The sequence below is a fragment of the Thamnophis sirtalis genome, unplaced genomic scaffold (genome assembly GCF_051295495.1).
Source record: "Thamnophis sirtalis isolate CommonGarterSnake01/CBP01778 unplaced genomic scaffold, rThaSir2_p1.2 scaffold_6, whole genome shotgun sequence".
Lineage (NCBI taxonomy): Eukaryota > Metazoa > Chordata > Lepidosauria > Squamata > Natricidae > Thamnophis > Thamnophis sirtalis.
This window is the reverse complement of record NW_028261386.1, coordinates 98,785,683-98,810,182: the sequence shown is the minus strand read 5'-3', so window position 1 is coordinate 98,810,182 and position 24,500 is coordinate 98,785,683. Positions and strand designations below refer to the sequence as shown.

Here is a 24,500-nt window from a genome sequence, read left to right as displayed (position 1 = left end):
TTACCATCGTCCTACCCCCATTCTCATTTGACTATAATTGTTTAAACGTCCTTCATCATAAAACATACTAAAACTCAAGACATAACCACATACTGGCATCTCATTTGCTATTTCTAGTGTCTCAATAACACTATTTCTTATGGCCTATTCTAGCTAAACATCAATAACATTTAGTAACAAAGGTTTCCAATCTTCCTTTCTAAATCACTGTTTACAATTTACATCCAATTTCCCCATGTTGTACCCATACCTATATATACATTGTTATCATTATCTCTTCTTTATTTGACTATATCCATTATCATAATTTAGTTCTTTTTTATTAATCTTTATATGTAATCAAACCATTTCTCATCTTCCTTTCATAGGTACCATTCAATATTCATACCCAATTACTACTTGTTATACCAATACATATGTATACATTACTATCATTTTCAATTGTTTATTTAACCATATCTATTGTCACTATATTTCACTAAGTCCAACTAGTTTTAGATTAAACACTTTCATCTATCAGACTGTATCTTTCCAGTAGCGAAACAGTCTCATGTCTTCTGCCATTTGTGACATCAGTCCTCTGATCGTCTCCTTAATCAAGTTTGTATGGACTCTTCTTTGCAACTCCTTGTTTATTGATTCTCTCATGTAATTTTGATGCCCTTCTTCATTTTCCTTAATCAGCTTGTCTTTAATTGTCAGTGTTGTTATCGATGGTGTTACTAATAAAATTTCTCCCTTTAAATCCATAAGTTCTTTTATTTTTTTCTTCTTCTGTGTCTAACCATCTAGGGTAAGGTTCCCCTCCATCTGGTTCCCCTTTCCATATTCCACTTTTTCCATTTCCAGACAGAAACCATTTACCAGAGATGTCAGCAGTTTTGATTTCTTTGTAGTCATTTTTCTTTTTATTGCTTGGGACTCTACCCTCTATTTTTCCCATTTGATAAGCATCTCCATCCTTTTCATCATATTTTTCTGTTAGGTGCTCTAATTTTTCAAACATTTTCTCAAATGTATTTGATAGTTTCTGTATTGCAAATATTATCTCTTGCAAGCTGAAGTTTCTCTTTGTTGTTGGAAATAAGCCATTGTTTCCAGCTGTAAAAACACTGCTGCTCTGACTTGGAAGATTTTTACAAGGTTATAGCTAGGTTCATCATCAGATCTCTGGTTAAGGATATACTTCAAAGGAACATTTGTATAAACAAATGGTGTTTTACTTCTTATCACTTTCTATAAACAAACTGTGAGACTTTAAAGTTCCAGACCAGAATAATCAGTAGTGAAAGTAAAAGTATTTTGTTTTCAGTACTCAAGTTTCCAGTCTTCGAGTAGCAGTTATCTCTCCCTTTGTTGTTACAATTGTTGCAATTCTCTTTGTTCTTTTTGTATCTTTTAATATTCCAAGTTTTTTAAAAAAGTCAAATTCTTACATGAAATAGAGCAGAAAGAGTAAAAGACACATGTAGTGATGAATAAGGAGAAGTTTAGTCCGTAGGTTGTGAAAGTAATAGTAAAAAAATTAGAAGAAGAAAACTTGATCCATTCATTTCAAACGGTTTGCATAAATTCAATCCATGAAAGTAACATTTAAAAATTAAGATAACACACTGACCAAAACCATCCAAAGCTTAATTCTGCTGATTTCTTTTATTCTTAGATTTAAATTAGCTTTAAGTTTTTTATAGGCAGGCTCTTTTAAAATGGGTAAAAATTCTTCACCAGCTGTAAATATTTTCTCTTCCATTTCCTTCTGTTTTGGAGCCATCCATACTTCATCAGCCTAGGGGTTGAGCTTTTAATGCCAGCTGAGAGACCTTCTCCTGCATCAATCAGGGGCTTTGCGATGTCCCCGTGATCAGCAGAACAAAGTCTTCCTGTTCACCATCTCTACGGGACAGTTTAGGTCCGATTGGACCACCCAGTGAAAAAAGTATTGGCGGTGATCTCGGAGCATCAAGATCGGGTGACCATTTCGTAGCGACATAGGCTCCTCCTTCTATGCCTCCTATTCTTAGCCCTGCAAGTGGCCCAAAAGGGGATGATGGTCTATAGCAGCGGTGTCAAACTCACATCATTATGGTGGCATCACTTGACGTATTAAGACTTCCCCTCTTCACTAAACTGGGCATGGGCATGTCCAGCACATGCTGCGTCCGGCCCACGGGCCAGGAGTTTGACAGCCCTGCTCTATAGTACCAAACATCACTAAGACAACAAATAAGACCAGGAGAGATTCACTGCCCATATTTAGGCCTTGGCAGAAGTCATCCACCATAGGACAAGTATTGTACCATATGTTAAAAGTCAGTGGAACTTTTATAAGGATTGCAGACTATTCCTTTATAACTTTTCTATTCTACCTTTCTACTGAAAATAACACAAAGATGCAGATAAAATAATGTTGGAATGTAAACATAGATAAGAAATACATAATAATACTTAGCAGATTACAATCTGCTAAATCTGTTGTGATGCATAATGCCTGTCTAGATAGAATTAGTTTTGCCTTCTGGCTCCATCCTCGTAAAAATTACCCAATATCATGGGATTCAGAAGGAAGGAGATTGGGTGATTGATTTAAGTTACAAAATCACACATTCCAGTAGAATGCTATAACATTACACTATGAAACCCAGTATCCAAATGTGTTTAAATGGAGACAAGTAATCTATTGGAAATGTTGTATTTGTGATCCTGCAGGAAGCAGGGAATTGGACTAAATATATCTGTTGATCACTATGATTCTATGCATATGTTCACAATTTGTTTCAAAGAAGCATTCACTGTTGCTCCTATTACTTATACCCCCGCCCCGGTTGCTGAGTGCACAAAATGTGATCATCTAACCATGGAGAAGGATTGCTGTCAGATCTTCAAATCCTGATGGTTAGTAACCCTGAAGACCTCCACTGTAAATCTGAATAATCATTAAATTACCAGTCATAAGTCAAAGACTACCTGTGTAACATTCCTTTTCACAATAATGAAACATTTTGGCAGTGGACTGGAACTACTCCAATAATAAGAGATGAGCATATAATGTACAAAAGCTGAAATAAGGTAATTAATAGTGTCTGCCTCAAAGGTATTGTTCCATAGGGAGCAAATTAATGGTAGTGATTCCATGCCATTGTTTGACAAAGCACAGAAAGAATTCAGGAAATTCCTTACTTTTGTTGTCTACAATGTAAGCATTTATTCTGGTTACATCAGAGGGACTTGTAAAAGTCAAAATTCCCAGGCATATATTTAAGAAGCATGCTCCTATTTCAAAATAATCAGTTCTTCTGGGCTCATTAATTTTGGACACTATTTTGGTTCCTCTCTTGGTATCATCTGTCACTATTCTTTATAATCATTTTATAGTTTTAATTAGTCTCTTCTTTCTAGAATGCCAAGAGGGTATTAATTTTTATGGGTACTCTTTTTATGTTTGTGCAAATGAGCCACATACAATGTTTCCGAATGAAAATTCTTCAAGCAAGTGAACCATAGTGTCAGAAAATATTTCCTGATTTACTACTCTTAAAAAAATAGCCATTTAATAGAATATGTAAGAGAATGTATGTCCATGCATATACACATGCACAAAAGAGAGGATAAGGGAAAAAATCATGAAGTAATATATGTATATAATGGCAAGAGGAAAACAATCAGTTTAGAATCATTATCTATGCTGAGCAAAAAGCCAAAAAATGATAAAGAAAAGAATATAAACAATGCCTATTGGCAGAACAGATAATGGGGGGGGGGGGGGTAGCATTTTGTTTCCATGGTATCTAACCAGCTTTATTATCCAGGACCTGCATTGTCAGAAGCATCCTGCCTCTAATATTCAACATAATCTATAGACAATGATCAGGAACCATTAATAACTTTATTCTTTCTGAAGTCTTGGTTTGGTTTTATTTCTTTGATGTATTACTTACTTCATATACTTTTGATACTGTTGGCTCTTGAAGTCTTTTGATGCTCTTCAATAAGAACACCCAAAGTTTAAAAATGAAAACCAGAATTTAAATAATCAAAAAGGCTGTTAAAAAGTATCTTATTTTAAAGGGCTTTTTTTTAAAAAAGCAAAGAGATCTGTGCTCTCAACTCATTAGGGAACACCTTCCTGATAATGATCGAAAAAGCTTGACTCCAAGTCACCTCACGATGAGCCTTCAACATCTGTAGATTTCTGAGAATTAGGAGACCATTTCTCAATGAATGAGGTAGCTTGTTAGACCATGTGAGCTTTTAAAGGTAATATCTAACATCTTGTATAGAAACTAGAAGTAAATTGGCAGCCTTTTAATGCTTTTAACACAAGCATAATACACTTTTTCCAAGGGTCAGTGTGATGCTAAATGAATGTACTATGTGAAATTTCTGGAGAAGACAAAAAGGGATCCTTAAGTAGAGGTCTAATAATTACATCCTTTGAACAATGAGACATGGTGCTCTCTTTCAGAAGAACATTCATGTATTAACAAAAGGATCTGCAGTCATTTCCTAGCTAGAAATTACAAGTGAAATTGGGCAAGATCAAGAGAATAAATTATTTTGTACTGTATTGGTTAATTTCAGAACTGGCACTTAATGTTCAGTAATTTGCATACATTGTAAAGAAAAGTATCTTAAATGTATCATTAAACAGGGATTAATGTAACATTTTCAAGATGTAACTGTGGTTTCCAGCCACTTTATTTCTAACCTGAGAGAAGCCATGGGACTTTGGTTATCCATTGGTTTTGCTCTCTACAATATAATCCCTAACATAAAGTCAAGCTCTTGGCATATCCATTGCCTCTGAATAGGGCAAAATCATGGGATTTAATTTAGGCTTCACTGGATCAGCATACACAACCAATGGGCTACATTCAGTTTAATGTGTTACATTTCTGGACCCCTGCATCAAGAGGGACAGAGAGGTGCCCTTTACAAGAACCCTTGGAATTAAGATGCTTGTGAGAATAGGATCTCCTCACATAGTAATGAAATGGTAGCAATCACGTATCTTTGAGTCTTGGAGTGTCTCCCCCCCACAATCAACCACTTCCCTTCATTCCTGTCACCATACTATAGCTAGAGATGAGCTCTGATCTGACATAACAACAAATTTTTGTATGCTATGGTTGTGACATTGTATGCATGTATGAAAGAAGCAGATCTTGCATTGTATGGTACAACCATCCTTTTTGTCTTTTTGATGAAAGTACTGAATCCTGTGAATGCATCTATAGTACTCAATAGGATAAATAGTTCATTTGCACACAAACTGTTTTAGAAAGTCCTGGGGTATTTCCCATATCCAGTACACAATTCTTATCTTCTTTACAGTGTCTATTCTGCTAATAGCAGATATGTATAAATGAAAAAGTCAGTATATCTGTCTGTCTATCATCTGTCCATCCATCCATCCATCCATCCATCCATCCATCCATCTATCTCTATTATATACCTAACTTATTTATATAGCTAGCTACTGCAACTCTAGGTCACTAATAATGAATGAAAAATGAAAAATAGCAAATCAATGTTTAAAAAGAAACCACAAGAGACAAAATCATACCTGTAATGGCAGGGTGAGAAATATTCTTGGTTTGTTTTATCACACTAGAGGCTAAAAAAAATGTAAATCAGATATAAGAAATAACAATTGTTTTCTTTGAAATCTACCTACATATCAGTACGTTTAAGCTGTAAGCCAATATTTATTTATTATGTCTTTTCCAACTATGTGCTCTCCAAAAGTGTAAAACAGTAATTTATCTTTGACCCAAAGACACTTAATTGGAAGAGCTATTAATTTATTAAATATATAGCTATAACAAAGAAAGATGTTATAACAGATTAAGAAACAGCCAAGAGACAAATAAACATTTCTTTGCCAATTACTATCTTCAGCAGTTCGTATATGTAAAACAATTCTGCTTTCATAAAATAAGAGAAGGGGGAACATTTGTATGACCAGTTTGTGCACTGCATTATATGATTGTAGATAGTTTAAAAACAAGTTACAAGTAGTGGAAAAATTTAAAAATATACAATATTTTTGTCAAAATACTTCTGATTTGACATGATATCCCAACTTTTATGGTACAGAATGAATACAGTAAACCTCATTATTTATTATAGAGTTTTAGACAATGATAGAATTATTAAACAAAGAGGGATTTTAGACAATTGTACTTTTAATCAACTATTAATGAGTTGAGTCTCTTAATGTTAAGAGAAAACAGCACATAGTTGTTGTTAATACAAATAAAAGAATAATTAAAATTAGCGACTCTGACACCTGAAATTATGTTTCTCAGGTTGAGCACTATAGCAGTGTCCAAAGAATTAAGAAAATCTGTAGCAGTCACTTTTAATCCAAATTATTTAGAATCAATTGGTTACCTGTTTTAGCTGGGCTTTCCCCCTTTTTAATGTCAGTTTCTAAAGAAAAAGGAACAAAAACCAATAGTTTATTTTTAAATTCAAGATTGTCAGCCGATCTAAATTTTGAATGTATTTCTTATCTTTGCTATAGTGTACTGTAGAACAGACTCAAGTGAAAAATAAACACTTTTACATAATTTCTAATAGCTTGAATATTATTCAAAGCTATAAATCAGACTGATAGTTGAACTGATAACAAAAGAATGAACTCACATGTCCATGTTTCCTCCCCATTCCTGCTCAGCTTTTTTTTAACATCACCATATGGTAACATTATATTAAGTTTCAATAGAGTAAATAGCAATAGCAATTACAGAGTCAGCATATTGCCCCCAACAACAATCCGAGCCCTCATTTTACCCACCTCGGAAGGATGGAAGGCTGAGTCAACCCTGAGCCGGTGAGATTTGAACAGCCAAACTGCAGAACTGCAGTCAGCTGAAGTAGCCTGCAGTGCTGCATTTAACCACTGCGCCACCTTGGCTCTATACTAATAATATACAGACTTGCTAACCTTGCTTGATGTTATGGTATGTGGGAATGACCTTGGGGGAACTACAAGTGCTGCCTGGGGAAGGATCAGGTAAAATTTGGTAGAGCTCTCTGATGCATAATGGTTAGAAAAATTAACTCTGAAAGGATTCTCCCCAACTTATCAGGCTGTAAAAAGAGACCATGAGAGATTTATACTTTCAGACTTGCATGATTTGTTAATGTAACTTTACAAATAGAATTAGCTCATCTGGCCACATTTCTTGTCTAGTCTAGTCTACATTTTTAAGCTGACTTCAGGCATGTATATAATCCAATACACAACCCATTTCTTTCTTAGTTGTCATTGTAAAGACAACAAAAAGAACATCTCTATGCAACAGCTTAGTTCGCTAGTGTAGGGAGACTAGGCTGTACTTATGACACAAGCTCCACTGTCAAAGATCCATTTCACATGGACCACGGCCTCATAACATAGAGATGGTATGTATATGATTGCACTATCAGTCTTCCTCACAGCTGAACTGCAGGGATACTATAGTTTTTGGGTGGGGTGGGGTTGTTTGATATTTCAGCTTCTCTTGATCTTTATTTCCTTATTTCATTGCCTCTTTCAACCCATTATTTGGTTTTGCTTCAGATCAAGTGGGTATTTAAATAAGGAAGCATAATTGGAAAAGGTTGCCTGGTGTGCTTGGCAGCTGCAGCATGCAAGTCAGCATGAATGAGAATATCAAACAGTGCTATTTAAAATATGGAAATTTAGGAAGCATGATATGCTTTATGCACCATGCTATCAATTGCAAAGATGCCATTAGGCTTCATAGCTGTGCAGAAAAGAACGTTTAAAAGCCTGAAACAGCAATACAATATTTTGTGAACGGCCTCAACCTCATGGACATTTCTATTATTAAAAACAGATAAATTTGGATTGGAGAAAATATGTGTTTTTTTTTAATGCACACGTGCCTCACTTTTTGCAGACAATAGAGGTAAAAAAAAAAACCTAAACAGTTGCTAGAAGACATAAGAAAATTGGTCCCAAGGCTCTTATGAAAAGCCTAGAGATGGGAGCAACAAATAAACAAAAAGGAATGCTTCCATACAGCAAAGTAGACAATCTGTGCCTTTTCACCTCCAACCAGAAATGGCTTATTGGGTTTCTGAAGAGAGATCAGTCAAGTATGTCCTCCTAAGTACATTATTGGGAAATGGCAATAGTTGAACTGAAACATTTCAGAACACCACTTATTTCTATCATGGACCAATACTCAGTAGTGGTTTCTGGAAAGGGATAGCGAAGGATAATGAAAAATAATCCATACCAGGCTCAGGTGGATACTACTTAAGTAAATAATACTACTCCATAGATGTCCTTGGTGAGGCAGTGAAAGAAAAAAGAAGAAGAATATTTGTAATTCAGAGATGAAATGAGAGGTCTTTGGTGTTCTCTGAGCTTGCCTCTGAGTTCAACCAAGCTCAGAAAGCACCAAGGACCCCACAAAGAAGAAAATGTTTGCCAAGTCCTTATTTTATCTGTGAAACCCAGAACTATCTACTGTGGTTTTCTAGACAGTACCCCAATCCTCCAGAGAACCTTTTTTTTAAAAAAAAAGAAAGGAAAAGGAAGCATAGGACTATTGAGTAGCTAGAAAAATCTATTCATCAGAAGAGATCTGAGTGAACTTCTCTTTCCAGGAAACTTGGCTCTCTTATATTCTTGTCTATCTCCAGATTTAGGACTGGAGGATTTGGGAAGCTTGGTTATGTATTGACTATAACTTATTTTGAACTTTAGATGCTTGAAATGTTTATGCTAATTTTCTAGATATATTTCTCTTGCAAGATTATAATGAGATGAGATAGGGAGGGGAGGGGAGAAAAGGAGAGGAGCAGAGGTGGATTGCTGCCGGTTCGGCCCAGATCAGGCGAACTGGTAGTAGCGGTGGCAGGAGGCTCCACCCACCCACCAGGACACTTCTGTGCATGCCCAGAAGCATTGTGTGCCCAAAACGGTAGTAAAAAAATTAGCAATCCATCTCTGGAGAGGAGAGGAGAGGAGGGAAAGGGCGGGGAAGGAAAGGGAAGGGAAGGGAGGAGAGGAGAGGAGAGGAGAGAAGCTTTCTTGTTATTTTTTACTGTAGGCACACTGGCACACATTAAAAATGAAATATAATAATTTTAGCCCACTTTCCATTGGCAAAGAATCCTCCCAATATCTAACAAATATTACTTGCTGAAAGCAATAAAAACAGGATTGGCAAGAGAGGGTGTTCTTATCTTATTCTTCTGAGGCAGGAAGTAAAAGTAGAAGTAGGGTGTCAGAGGCAAAATCATTGGCAAGAGAATGTTACTGCTAGTTAATCTTCATGCAACAATAGGCTTCCATGTCTTTGGCCTAGATAGTTACCACATCCAGGCCCAGCAAGAGATGTAGAAAAAAACAGGCCATCTTCCTCCTCTCCTGTGATTGTACTAACCACAAACAAAAACTAGGCAACCCATGACCCATACTTTCAGAGATATTTCCTTACCTAAAACCAATAAACAGAATTGCCATGGGTGGACCAAAAAAGCAATGGGAATCGGACTTCCTGCTGACTTCCCCACTGATTATGTTTGTTAATAATTTTTATTAAACTAATACATGCTTTCCCCCCTTCTTTTTATTTATTCTGAGTTCTCCACAGGTAATTAAGTGGTCAATTTGCAGAGAAAATGTAACATCTTAAAGGGATGCATGCTGTAATGTTCCATATATCATACTGATGATCCTGAATGCAAAAAAGACATACCGCTCAAATCATGAAAGACCTTAATTCTCAATAGGAATGCCAAAATGAAATTCTGTTATTGTTCAATAGAGTAAATATCAAAGAAAAATGTGATTTATTAGACTGAGGATGTTGGAGGATTTTGCTGTGATTTTTCTCAAACCTTCTGTCATAGGAACTATGTGTCATGCCACTTACTATTATTGAAAAAAAGAATGGGAAGATAGCAAAGCCTCAAGCTGTATGGACACTTGCAACCGATTTAGACATAACAGGTGTTTTTTTTTTGGACAAAACGTCAATGTACCTAACATGCACACTAAGAATTAAGGACATTATTTGCTCTAAAGAATGATCAATTTGTATTATAAAAAGTACAGCACATAAAAATAACAGGCAGCTTAATTGAATCTCTGATCCAACTTTATGTGCAGCACTAAACAATAGCAAAAAATTGTACACATACTACATGACTGATTTGCTTAACGTTGGTGGCTCAGCCATCTCTCCCCTTCCCCCAAATAATAGACACTACATTTAACATACGAGCTTGTTTCACTGATCTTTGGAACAATAGATACAAATAACCTTGTATACAGATACAGGTTAATGTCACTCATCCATATTTCATTCCTTAATTTCATGAATTTCCTTTCTCAGCAGACTAGAGGAATTGGCCATCATGACCTCAAACTTATACACACACTGCATAGAAGAAGCTAGTTATTTTTTCCCCAGATCCAATTTTCCCTAGAGCTTCAGAGAGTGCAAACATGAGTTTACTTTGACATGGTCTTTAGCCAGCCTCTGATATACTCTCCTGAGATTGGATTAGGTAAATTTAGGTGGTATTATGGGACGCGGTGGCTCAGTGGCTAAGTGAGTTCCCATTACTTGTCCCAGCTTCTGCCAACCTAACAGTTCGAAAGTAGAAAAATAGGAACTACCTTTGTTGGGAACGCAACAGCATTCTGTGTGCCTTTGGTGTTTAGTCATGCCGGCCACATGACCACGGACCCCTTAAAATCAGGAACGACTAGTACATATGTGCAAGGGGAACCTTTACCTTTACCTTTTACTAGGTGGTATTATAACCATAAACAGTGAACAAAATCTTGTTTGCATTTCACCACCACTTATTTAAATATTTTCTGAGGGGAAAGGTCTCCTTTCATTTGAAGATAAGGAAAGTGAATGCAAGAATTTGATATTTTGATTAATATAATAATATACTTACCTTTCTTTTTCTTGGCAATGGGAAGCTTTACATCATTTGATTTTGCTGCCTCTGAAAAATACAATTTTCTTAGTTTGCAAAGTGCAATTTTAAGCATGTCTTGCCTTGCTTAAGTACGAATGTGTCAGTCCCCATTTTAAAATCTATAATCACAATATTTTTGCAATAGCAACACAAAGGTTAGCATGTGTGCTGAATCAGGAATTAAAGCAAACCAGAAAGTTAAGGTGAATAAAGCAATATCATATTATGAATGTCTATCCTTTTTTCATTATAAACCTACTGGAAGATTATTATTATCAAAGTTCATAGCTTTGCAGATATTTAGCATTAAAAAGGCTGTTTGCTCTCTTTATCATAAAATCACAGTTCATTACAATTGTTAGAAGTATAATTTAGCCCATTTAAAGATTTTACTGCTATGCTTTTGAACTGTGAAAATGAAATCCAGTATCTATATACTACTAAAACTCTTCTTTATATAACCGTTAACTGGCAAAACAGTACATCATAGGGCAACAGTTTTTGAACAAAGGTACCTGAACTGAACAAATATAAAATGTGTCCCAAATCCACCAGGACCCATGATTCCCCAAGGAATAAAATTTGGAAAAGTTATGACTGCTTCAGCTGCCAAGCTGGTGCTACACTTACAATCCCTCACTTCCTGAAGGGAAGGAAGGAAGATTTCTAATGTTCCCTGCCAGCTTCCCACAAGGAAACTCAATAGGGAAGCTTGCAGGATGTTGAAAGTTGCTTATACTCCCAATGCTTTTTTGCCAACTGATGGTTATTTTGTTCCTTTGTTTAGGTAAAAAAAAAAGCTCTGAAACAATGATCCATTGGGACAAGGGTTGTCATGTGTGTGTGTGTGTGTGTGTGTGTGTGTGTGTGTGTGTATGTATGTATGTATGTATGTATGTATGTATGTATGTATATGAGTGTGATAGGTGGCTGGGATTGAAAATCAATGGTTCATATACCCATATGAAACCCATAGTAAAAACTAAGTTACTCCATCATGGTTTCTAACTTGCTATTTTTCAAAAGCTATTTGAAACCAACCCACAATTTTCTTCAGTACTATTGCCCTTACAAGACTAAGAACAACAAAAGAGGAGAGGAGGATAGAAGAAAAGCTGTTACAGTAGTTCTAGGGGAAATGGGAGGCATAAAAATGTAAAAGAAGGAAGGAAAGAAAAAGAAAGAAAGAAAGAAAGAAAGAAAGAAAGAAAGAAAGAAAGAAAGAGGAAGGAAGGATGGAAGGAAGGAAAGAAGTTTAGTTTACTTTATTGTCATTGCACCTCATACAATGAAATTAAATGCCATCCTCAGTGTACATCATACATGAGAAAACTATAAAAATAAAACAAACACACATCTTTCATATTCTATACAATTGAATGGAAACCCCTGATACTGCATTAATATTGCACCATACAGTAAAATTCAATATAGTTACTGCCCTGGGATAGAAGCTGTTTTTCAGCCTAGTTGTCCTTGTTTTTATTGTTTTATTGTTTATTGTTTATTGTTTATAGGAAGGAAGGAAGGAAGGAAGGAAGGAAGGAAGGAAGGAAGGAAGGAAGGAAGGAAGGAAGGAAGGAAGGAAATTTCACTTTCTCTCACTTCACATGAGCCAGTGAAGTGAAAATTCCCTTCATCAGCTCAGTTCCCTGGTATTGAACCAAGATATTACTAGAGTTTTGTTTTGTAATGATTGGGATTATGATTGTGGTTAGGCCTGGATACACTTCAGTATTATTGTCTTTTTTATGTTTGCTTTCTTTCTTTTTGTCTTTCTGTTTTAACCCTAAGTTAGCCAAGCAGAGTTACAATTTGCAACATGGGTGGCCATATAAATTGATTAATCAATTTATCAAATGTCTAAAATGTTAAATAGCTACTGATGGGACTTGCTAAGTAGCTATTGATCAGAAAGCAATTACAGAATAATGCCAAAGTTCTTGCCAAGCCCACCATAAATATCATTTTTTCCCAGCTGAATACCTGCTTCAGACCTACTACTATTGAAGCAGGGTTGGAAGTAAATCAACCAAGCTACCAATAGAAATCATGAGATGGGTTTGGAGGGGTTTGGAACCAGCTGGGAGTGGTACAAACCCAATATGTGGAAGAGCTCTTAGATGAAAGTGAACTAAAATTAACACCAAAAAAGAGGACAATGGTAAATTAAGGATCCTTGTTTGTTCACTGGCAATACTGACCCCCATTCTATAATATTATATGTAATGTTCCTCATATAACTAGCTTAAATCACTTTAGCAACAACAAAAACATTTCTGAAATCCTAAAATGGCCCCCGTTTAAAAAAAAGAATAAGGTCTTAGAAATGATATTTACCTTTTCCTTTGACAGCAATAGAAGGCTTTGTTTTTTCTTTTGAGATATCTATGAAAATATTCATTAATTCATTTGTTTTGTTTTGCATTTTTCTTTTTTAACAAAACCCCACATTTCTGGGTGCTTTTAAATCTCCATTAATGTAACATGACTATATATATATATAGCTAGTTCAAATAAATAAAACCAATCATTATTATTTCCTTCCACAATTTTTTTCCACATTCTTTGTTAACTCTATGGGCTTGAAAAGAATTTCTTCATTACTTTTGCAGTCTGAAAATAAACTTAAAACTTATATATTTCTTTACCCTTTTGCTTCTGGGTTTCTGTGGTCTTCATTAATTTTTCTTTCTCAGGTTCTGTGTAAAAGCACAGTGAGGAAACATTAGTCACATCTAGCACTTAATAATTCCAAACTGAAGCTGCATCAAAAAGATACACAGTTTTTAAGCTGAGTTTTGAGTTTGGATATATTAAAAATTATTTTCATGGTAGCAGTATTAAGTATCAATAGTTAAAATCATGAGTGGTAATCTAACTTTTTTCAAGCAGGGATTGGACATAGCTTGTGTTGACAGAAAAAGAATTGCACTTATGCGACTCTTTCCATGACCACAGCACTTTTCCGTTGACTGATATGTATTCTGTTCATAAAGAACATTAGCCGTTTCTTTGTGTAAGCATCAAAGTGACCCCAACGTTATGGCTTGGTTCTCTACACATTTTTGCTACTACAAAAACAACAGGTGACCAATCACACTGAATGTCAATAATGGCTGGTGTTGCACTTTGACCTTTCAGATTCCAGGATTAGTAATGCTTTGACAGAAGTAGAGGGGGCAGAAATAGATGGACAGAAATAAATGGGGAATGATGTCTTGAAAGCCCCCCCCGGTCTTTTCAGATCTTCTTGTATCTCATTCAACTGGAATGAAAGAAGACTGTAGCTTGCAGCAATCCTAATTGCATTCAATTATAATTTGCCTGACTCGATGTGGCATTTTAAATGCAAGACTTTTAAAAGCCATGGAAAAGTATAACACCAAGCAATGAGTTGTGGAAGCTATCTGTTAAGACAAGTCTCCATGTGTACTAGATACTCAAATAATTTCCTACTTGCCTGACAATGTCTAGATATATGAATATACGAGGATGGATATACTTTGTCAGATCATAAATACTTTTACTTAACTAAACAGCTGCATGTTTCATACTAACTTTCAGCTGCTGTATTTAAGATTTCATTTATTTAACAGCAATTATAATCTACTCCTACTCTAAGTAGGAGTAGCTAATAGCAAAATACAAATGAGATTAAAATATAAGAAACAAACTCAAACCACAAAACAACAATATAGATGTATTGCTATTTCAAAAAAAATCATTGTAATACCAAGGAGGATTTGTGCTCTCTTTCTTTCTTGTATAAAAAGCTTCTCTTTTGTAATTCCTGTGCATGGCATAGCAAAGTAAAAACTTAGATTTGAAAAGTAACTTTCTTCCTTTTACTTTCTCCACAAGTTTGCTCCTCATAATCGTCAAAAGTTGCAGGAACTGGGTAGTTTAAGAAAAAGAAGGACTAGGGGTGACATGATAGCAGTGTTCCGATATCTTAGGGGTTGCCACAAAGAATAGGGAGTTAAGCTACTCTCCAAAGCACCTGAGGGTAAGACAAGAAGCAATGGGTGGAAAAATTTCCTGACAGTTAATTAATCAATGGAACAACTTGCCTCCAGAAGTCCTTCTCCAACACTGGAAGTTTTTAAGACAATATTGGATAACCATTTGTCTGAAGCGGTGTAGGATTTCCTGCCTAGATAGGGGGGTGGACTAGAAGACCTTCAAGGTCCTTTCCAACTGTGTTATTCTATTCTATTCTATTCTATTCTATTCTTTGCCAAGGCCAGTCACCTAGTATTGAGAATGTGATGAGTGAGCTGGTATTCATAACTTTTAGGCAAGAAAAGATAACAGCTAATGTGATTTATTAGAAGTATGAGCAACTGCAGAGGTATAAGGTAGCTAGATATAAGCTACCTTGAGAGTAGCTTTATGGTCTTAACAGAGGCCTGTTCAGGAAAGCTGCTATAACTAGCTGGGACCATGATCACCTTTGTGAAGGATAAGGGGCTCCCAGATGCCACGGGGATATGAAATTCTATTTACACTCCTCTACAGGTAGTGAGTGTATGACTTATGACCCTAACTGAGCCCAGAATTATGGTTGTAAATCATTGAGACTGTAAGCTGGCATGTGACCACAGTTTTTGCAGCAGTTGATAACTGAAGATCACAGTCATTAAGAAAATCCATTTTCTCCAATGGGCACTTTTTCCCAGAAACTGGAAATAAATGCCAGAAACCAGGAAAAAACATTACAAATCAGGGTTAGATGGACACAAGACATTGCAAATGGCTATAGAAGGAAGTGGATTGCCAAGTGCCCAAAATCATGTGATGGGGGTGTGTGTGCGTGCAACAGCCATCGTAACTTCAAATCAGGTTATATATAGCTCTGGAGAGGTCTGTCCAGGGGTGGGTTCCTGCCAGTTCTAACTTCTAAAGAAGAGGTTCCACAAATCTACAGTGTCGTTTAGAACCGGTTCCAGCTCCCTCCTTCCGCCCGTCCGCACATCATCAAGATGAAGAGCGAGAGGAGGAATTCTGGGAGTTGAAGTCCACAAGTCTTAAAGCTGTCAAGTTTGAACACCCCTGGGTTTTTTTCTCTAAAGGGTTGGGGGTGCAAGAGTCTTGTAACTTGACAGCTTTAAGACTTGCGTGCTTCAAATGCCAGAGTTTCTGAGCCAACATTTTGGTTGCTAAGCAAGTTAAGTAAGTTTCACCACGTTTTACAAGTTGGCCATGCCCACCTAGTCACATGGACAGCAAGCCACTCCCACCTGGTCACATGGCCAGCAAGCCACTCCCACCCGGTCACATGGCTGGCAAGCCACTCCCACAAAGCAGGCCACACCTACAGAAGAGGTTCTAAAAAAAATTGAAACCCACCACTGGGTCTGGCATAATTTTGAATAGTCATTAAGCAACCAATTATAACTTGAGAACTACCTGCATTGAATGTTGCAGAATTTTCTTTCCTTGTCTCACCTATAAATGTGTCCCGTCTATGCCATAGTTTGCAGTTAAAATCATTCTTTTGCTTTGTTTTCTTCAGTGAATCTGTTTAGCTTCTTTTTCATTTCTGCACACATTGCATACAAATCCCAAAATCTATTGCTGGCATTTTACTACAGTCCTCAACTTACGCCTACAATTGAGTCCAAAATTTCTGTGGCTAAGCGAGACATTTGTTAAGTGAGTTTTTCCCATTTTCCCATTTTCCTTGCCACATTTGTTGTGTGAATCGCTGCAGTAAGTGTACTATATATGTAGTTTCTTTTTTATGCCAATAATATCCATCTTCTCAAAGCGACACTATGTATTGGGGGCCTAAAATCATTATCTTGGCACCAGTTCCACCAGTCAAATCCTATTCATATTTACTCAAATTAGGAGCCCCATTGTATTCTTAGATGCTGACTTCCAGTTAAGGCTGAAATTCTGACAACACTAATTGCCAAGTAAGCTTTATCGTACTTGATGGATCTTATACATTTACAATGCATAGGAAAGCAAGATTTGTACAATGCAAAGGAAAGCCTTTAACAATACCCAGCCAGATGCCACACGGTTGTTCCCTATGGACTTTACATTTAAATGAGAAAGAAAAAGAGAAGATTGGGTATTTAATAGATGTGTGTAAATGATTTTATCCTTTGTCTTTATGAACCCCTGAAGGCGTTTCAGTCTCATTTCACATATGCTTTTTTCCCCTGCTGTCTGCATTCATGTAAATTTCAATATTAGCCTTGCAGTTAAATATTACAAGACTAGACTCCTTTTTATTCCAGCTTAATTGTTTGTATATAATCAAAAGCAGGAGGAACTTGGCAATTTTATCATACTTATATTTTAATTTCAAGTTTGCTTTCAGCTGCTTATTTATAGTGTTCACTTTTTAAAGAATTTAAAAGAAACATAATTTGTTTCTTTTTCCTTCATGTGTTCTACAAAATACATACCAGAGTGGTGTTAATTTTCATGAACATATAAATTATAGATGGTTGGAAATTTGGGTAAGCATATATTATACCCTGGCAGTTTTATATTGCAAATATACAATTATATTAAGTTGCAGGAACCATCTTGAGAAGGTATATCCCTTAAAGGAAGGGATACAAATATAAATACAAATATTTTAAATTCTGGTTTTACATCATAATGAGCCTAAGAGTTAACTGCCTGAAATGACTATTGAAGGATGGAAAGGAGACGCGTAATACAACACAGGTGCTTACAATACAGAAAATTATTGTTACATTATTTGCAGTTCATCCATGTGTGAATTCATAAGCCTATATGCAAAACTCCTTTATTAAACTTTCATTTTCCAAAACCTCCAATGTTATCTGGGTTTTGGATATATTTGCTTCATGATCCAGTAATATAATTATGCTGAATACTATAAAATGATTGTAAGTAATAATAATATGTTGTAGTATTATTTATGCATTTCCAAATTTTAAGCGTATATGTGATCTTACTTTTATATGATCACATATCTGAACTGGAAAAACTACTGTTTAATCCAGAAAATTAAAAGTACAGCACCACTAATATAAAATAGATGCCTACAAATAATGAATATATCGACACATTAATAAAACTGTGACCAGACTAATATTTTCTGCCGTACAAAGAATTGTGCAGTCCCTGCTAGCCTGTGAAAATAATAACTGAGCTCAAAATAATAGAACAGTAAAATTCAATAATATTGACATCATGCAATCAAAAATATGATTCATTGTGCCCACATCCATCATTTCTAGTTTCTTTAACTGTCCACTTGGGAAGCATAGTGGACTATTTCTTTTTTTAAAAAATGAATTACTTTTACTCTTAATGAAGACTTGAAATGATCTTGTAATATTTTAAAATAATGAAAACAAAGAGAAATATTATTCATGGATAAACTGTCAGACAATTTATCATATCCATAAAATATATACATACTGTGACACACTTTACTCGCTTCTTTGGAGTCTGATTTATCTGCAAAAGAAGAAATAAGAAAAATAATAAATCCCTTATTTCCTCTTATAGTACCTAAGACTATATGATTAATAGGAAACCGCATGAAAAAATACATTTATTGAAATCAAGGGGTAAAATTCATCAGATTAAAAGTCTATGTTGGTGCCGAATCAATTCTTAAAATTACTCAAAGACGCGTCCCTTGAAATGGAAAGCAGCCAAAATCTCTATTGTTTTGTTTCTGTTATTAGTGCTTCCCTTCAGAAAACCAACTTTAAAATGAAAAGATCATGACTGAGATTTTAATTAAAAAAGAACCAATTACAAGATGTGTTTGAAACTATGAGTTCAGACTTGAGGATGCTACTCGTGTTTCCCAAGAATGAGAGGGAAGAAGACCAGGGAGAGATGAAACTGTAATTTAAGTACCTTTCTGCAATTATTTACATTTTAAAAGGTTAGAATAGATTTCTGTATGCATATTCTTTGCTTTTCCCCAATGTACATATTCTAATCAATATTTTTCTCTAATATTCACACCTTACAAGTACTTTACTCATGTACCTGCATCTCTTTACAATATTCTAAATTAGCAAATGATCACAAAATTAATAAAGAAGAATATTTGTATATGTACTGTATATGTAGCCACTGGAATAGTGATGGCTAACCTTTTTCTCCTCACGTGCTGAAATCATGTGTGTCCACACCCATAATGCAATGCACCCCGCCCCCTGTGCATATGTGCATGACCCCCCAGCTTCCATCCTATGCATGCATGAGCATGCGTGTGCATGCATGGCAGAGACACAAAAATCAGCTGCCTAGTGGGAGGCGCATGCACATGTGTGATGGAGCTGAGGTGGGTGATGGCTTGTGTGCCAGTAGGAGGGTTCTACGTGCCACCTGTGACACATGTGCTATAGGTTCACCATTACGGCACTAGAATATAAACTGAGAGCAAACCTCATTCCTTACTAGACCTGATGATGGAACCTAGTTTGGGTAATGAAAACATCCAAGCTTAGAGATCCCATATGGTTACAAAATTTGCAGAAATGGGAGAAAGGAAGGGCAATTGCATTAAGTTTACTTACTGCCCTAAAAGTGTAAATTAGAAATGTTTACAGATGGATTTCTTCTCTGTCTTTATGAGAAGGCAATCCAGTGCTGAAATTCATTTTTTTTTTATTACTGGTTCTGTGGGTGGGTCTTGGTGGGCATGCTTGGTGGTGTGGCAGGGGAAGGATACTGCAAAATCTCCATTCCCACCCCACTCCAGGGGAAGGTTACTGAAAAATCCTCATTCCCACCCTACTCTGGGGCCAGCCAGAGGTGGCATTTGCCGGTGCTTTGAACTACTCAAAATTTCTGCTACTGGTTGTCCGAACTACATGACCACCTGTTAGAACCTGCTGGATTTCACCCCTGAGGTGATCCATGTATGAGCAATGCCCAGTTCCAGGCCTTTTCATAGTCTCCACCATAGACAGTCTGAAAAGGAATTCCAAGCTAATGAAGAAAAAAAAAAGAATCTCCTGCCGCAATCACAAACATGAACTTTATGGCCATTCATTCTTTGATGGCACAAACAAGACTTCAGATGCTACCTCTGGATCTTTTGGGATTAATACTAGAGCTGATATCTTCTACCTACTGTATTACAAGTGGTAGCATCTCACTGACTAAGACTGATCTCAGGAAAGTAAGTAGTTGTTGGACCACATCAATACTTTCATGGAAGATAACCAGGAATTTCAAATTCTCAAATAGACTAGGAAGTTAAACAAATATCCCCGATACAAAGAGCAATGACATACCAATTCAGTATCTCTGCCTAGAAAAATACTGGTATCTTTCCCAGAAATCACTTTATATTTATCTTGCTTCCACAAACACTTTCAGCTGACAATTTGAGACACTGTATTCCTCCAGCCGTGTGATATAAACATCACATTGTGCAGCCCAGAAAAGCAATAGCAATAGCACTTAGACTTATATACCACTTCACAGTGTTTTACATTCCTCTCTAAGCAGTTTGCTGACTCAGCATATTGCCCCCAAAAATCTGGGTCATCGTTTTACCGATCTCAGAAGGATGGAAGGCTGAGTCAACCTTGAGCCTGATGAGAATTGAACTGCCGAACTGCCAACAGCTGGCAGTCAGCAGAAATAGCCCACAGTGCTGCATTCTAACCACTGTGCCACCAAGCATGAAGGCAACTCAACTCTGTCACTGATTTCATGTGAATGGTATGTACATGGGGTAGACCTGGCTATATTTCTCTTCTCACTTTTCCTAGAGAAACAGTTGTTTTCATTGAGGAAGATGCCGAAAGGAGACAAAGCAGAATGATGAAGGCAGGGTTGCAGCATCATGACACAAAGATCTGCCTGGTTTGTATGGATATAACAACAATGCATTAATATAAAAAAGGGCAGAGTTTGCAACATAACATTGTGATAATAGCAGCAAGTTTTTGCAGATGTCCATTGGATAGAATCAGAAAGATTGATAAGAAACATGGGAATGAAACTACTCAAGTATCCCATAAATCAGTGTTTCTCAAGCTTGGCAGCTTTGAGATGTGTGTTTTCCCCAGTCAACATGCTGGGAGTTGAAGTCTGAAAGCTGTCAAGCTTGAGAAACACTGCCTTAAATACTTAGGAGTAAAAGAAAACATAAACAATTTCTAAATGTGCAGCTGAAACATCTAAAGAGTTATCTGAATTTGGACCCGGGCAACAATATGTTTGCCTACATATTTATGTATGAAGCTATTGGTGTAGTCACTAAGGCCATTTTCACGAGACATACTACAATATCACATTTTTCTTCTATATTTAAAATCTAATAGTTTGTTGGTTGATAGCAAAATAACTTTAATGATCTGATCCCTTCTAAGCTTGTCATTGGGATGTGGTGGCTCAGTGGCTAAGATGCTGAGCTTGTTGATCAGAAAGGTTGGTAGTTCGGCGGTTCAAATCCCTAGTGCCACCTAACGGAGTGAGCTCCCATTACTTGTCCCAGCTTCTGCCAACCTAGCAGTTTGAAAGTATGTAAAAATGCAACTAGAAAAATAGGGACCACCTTTGGTGGGAAGCAGTGGTGGGTTCCGGATTCCATTGCAACCGGTAAAGTGCAACGGGGCCCAGAGTCCACCACATGAACGTGCACAGCATACGCATGCATCCTTACCTCCTGCAATGCCCCCTTGATGCTCCAGCTGCTCGGCAGAGCATCACACAGGCACTGTACGGTCTGTATGCATACCTGGAAGTGCCGAAGAGCTCAAATACAGATAAGAAGGGTGGACGGGCAGGTGGGCCCTCTGGAGCAGTGCTCCCGGCAGGCACTGATACACTTATATCGGGGTGTACTGCCTGCAACCCACCACTAGTGGAAAGGTAACAATGTTCCGTGCGCCTTCAGCTTTTAATCATGCTGGCCACATGACCACAGAGACATCTTTGGACAGTGCTGGCTCTTCAGCTTTGAAATGGAGATGAGCACAGTCCCCTAGAGTCGGGAACGACTAGCCCATATGTGCGAGGGGAACCTTTATCTTTTACCTAAGTTTGTCATTATCATCCCATAAATATTTGAAGTAATACTTTTTAAAGATAAGAAAATATAATACAAATTACAATTGTGTCACGAGTAAGTTCATCAAAGATGTTGAAACTATTTTTTAAAAATTCTCTCATAAGTTTAGGCCTCCGTGACGTTTAGTTTGTGTTATTTGGAATAAATATTAACTTTATATAGAATTAACTTTAATATTAACTTTATATATGTATATCAAATCCAATCAAATTTATTATAGCCCCAAGGCCAGGAACAAACAAAATATCTCATAACAGAAGCATCACATCTTTCTACATATTGGTATAACAGGAAAAAATAAGTATAGCAGAATCAAAAAATAATGAAAACTTGGAGAGTTATTTTCTAGTTCCTGTCCCAAAAAAATTAAACATGCCCTACTCTGAAATTTCTTCAAGATGAGATATAAGCTAGAGTCCTTATACAGGGAACAATATAGTATCATATGGTTTAGAGCCACGATAGCCAACCTATGGCACTCATGCCACAGGTGATACATGGAGCCATATTTGCCAGCACGCGAGCCATCAGATCCAGTGCCCATGCGCATGCTGGCCAGCTGATTTTCAGCCATCTGGAGGGCTGGGGCTGGGGGAGGCCCTTTTTGCCCTCCCCAGGCTTCAGGAAAGCATCTGGAGCCTGGGGAGGGCAAACAGCCCCCCCATGTGAGAGAGTCGTGCGCACATGTGCAGGTGGCTGGGGTGCATTGCATTGTGGGTATGGGCATGTTTGTGCGTGATATTGGGCGCAGACACACAATTTTGGCACACCTTTACATAAAGGTTCACCATCACTGGTTTAGAGTTTTTATTGCTTCATCTCCACATGAACATAACTGAAGGTACATAGGAGTGCTCTTAAAACATTCAAAAAGGACTGCTGAGATCTAACCTTATGAAATTTCAGAATTGGAATAGATGATTAAATAGGAGGCTGGAACAAATCCTTTTGGAAACAAATGATAAATATTGGGGTTTGACATCTTACTTAGGTTTGTTTGCAGATCTACTGTATATCCCATTTGTAGCATTATCAAAACCTAAGGAGCACAGATTTTCCATAGAAAAGTCCAGCAATTGAATTTTACCTAGGACTTTTTAAAGACATGATTATTTAAATTGGTAACTAAATACTAATAGCAACAAAACTATAGGATGCAAAATTAACTGTGCCCAGAAGGAAAAAGACAAAACCATGCTCCAGCATCCAGAGGAACAATGCGTGATGTTGAAATGTATTTAAATTATTTAAATCTTCACTTTATCTAGTGTTTTCCTTTATATCAATTCTATACCTTTTTCTATATTAAACCTGTATGCTGATTTTACCATCTAAATGGAAACGTTTGGAAGTCCACTTTCTATACCTACCTTTGCCCTATGATACAAATAGTCCTCAACTTATGACCACAATTGGAACCAGAATTTCCATTGTTAAGCAAAGTGATGGTTAAGTGAATCAGGCCCAATTTTATGATATTTTTTGCCATGGTTGTCAAGCAAACCATGTAGTTGTTAAACAAATTGGCATTCTCCTATTGACTTGGTTTGTAGGAAGGCATCTGTAAAAACTGTAAGTTCAAATGGCCATTAAACGAATGGTTGGAAGTCAAGGACTACCTGTAAGCAATGCAATTTCTTTAAAAATCCACATAGATGGTCAGATATTGTTCAAACAGAAAAGAATAATGCCTATGCCATAGAGTGTTCATCTCACCTTAAAGCCTTTATGCCACAAATCAAGCTGGTTAAAAGAATTTAGGCCACAAAAGATGACATGTCTAGATAAACAGTTACATTTTGTCTCTGCACTTGGGTACATACAAACTGAATTCTGTCAGAATGATGCTTCCCAGACAGATTGAAAAGACTACTCACCGAGATAGTTAAAAGAGACAAATTCAAGGTTGTCCATTTCTTGAAATATGAAATGTGCTTTTTAAAAAAAACAGCTCTGACACTTGCTTTAGATAATATCGGCTTCACTGAGTTTCATTTTTTTTACCTTGTTCTCCTGCCTTGCTAGGCCTTTCTTCTTTCTTTTCTTGTAAAGCTGCAAAACAAAGATAAGGGACATGTAACACAGCTAGTCGTAAAAAGAATGGCTTATGCAAACAAAGGCCTTTTGAAATAGCCTTAAATCTCTACCGCTTATTTGAAGTGACATTTCTGCATATTGATTAGATCACAACAGATAATTTGAAATTGTGCAATAACATTACATTTAAGTCTTCTAAGAAATGTATATCTAGATTACAATCTTGCAGAATTGCAGAGAGAAAAAGAACATGATACAGGTAGACCTCAATTTATGACCAGAATTGAGCCCAGAATTGTGGTCATAAATCATGCTGATGGTTAAGTGGATCATCAGGTGACCATGATCAATTTTAAAATCTTTTTTTGTGTGTGGTGATGGTCCTTAAGCAAATTCATTGTCTGCAGTAACTGTTTTTGTTTTTTTTTTTTTGCTGGAAACCTGAAGTAAGTGCCTC

General features: G+C 36.6%; 1 protein-coding gene across 1 annotated transcript in view; it reads right to left on the bottom strand.

Moving 5' to 3' along the window:
• Positions 1-24,500, bottom strand: part of TRDN (triadin) — a 231,089-nt gene that overhangs the window by 26,881 nt on the left and 179,708 nt on the right. Inside the window, exons 67-72 of the mRNA XM_087719027.1 lie at positions 24,011-24,058; positions 18,379-18,417; positions 13,614-13,664; positions 13,303-13,350; positions 10,939-10,989; positions 6,394-6,432 (exon numbers count right to left, since the gene is read on the bottom strand). Coding sequence (XP_087575153.1) covers positions 6,394-6,432; positions 10,939-10,989; positions 13,303-13,350; positions 13,614-13,664; positions 18,379-18,417; positions 24,011-24,058 — 276 coding nt within the window. The remainder of the gene's footprint in view (positions 1-6,393; positions 6,433-10,938; positions 10,990-13,302; positions 13,351-13,613; positions 13,665-18,378; positions 18,418-24,010; positions 24,059-24,500) is intronic.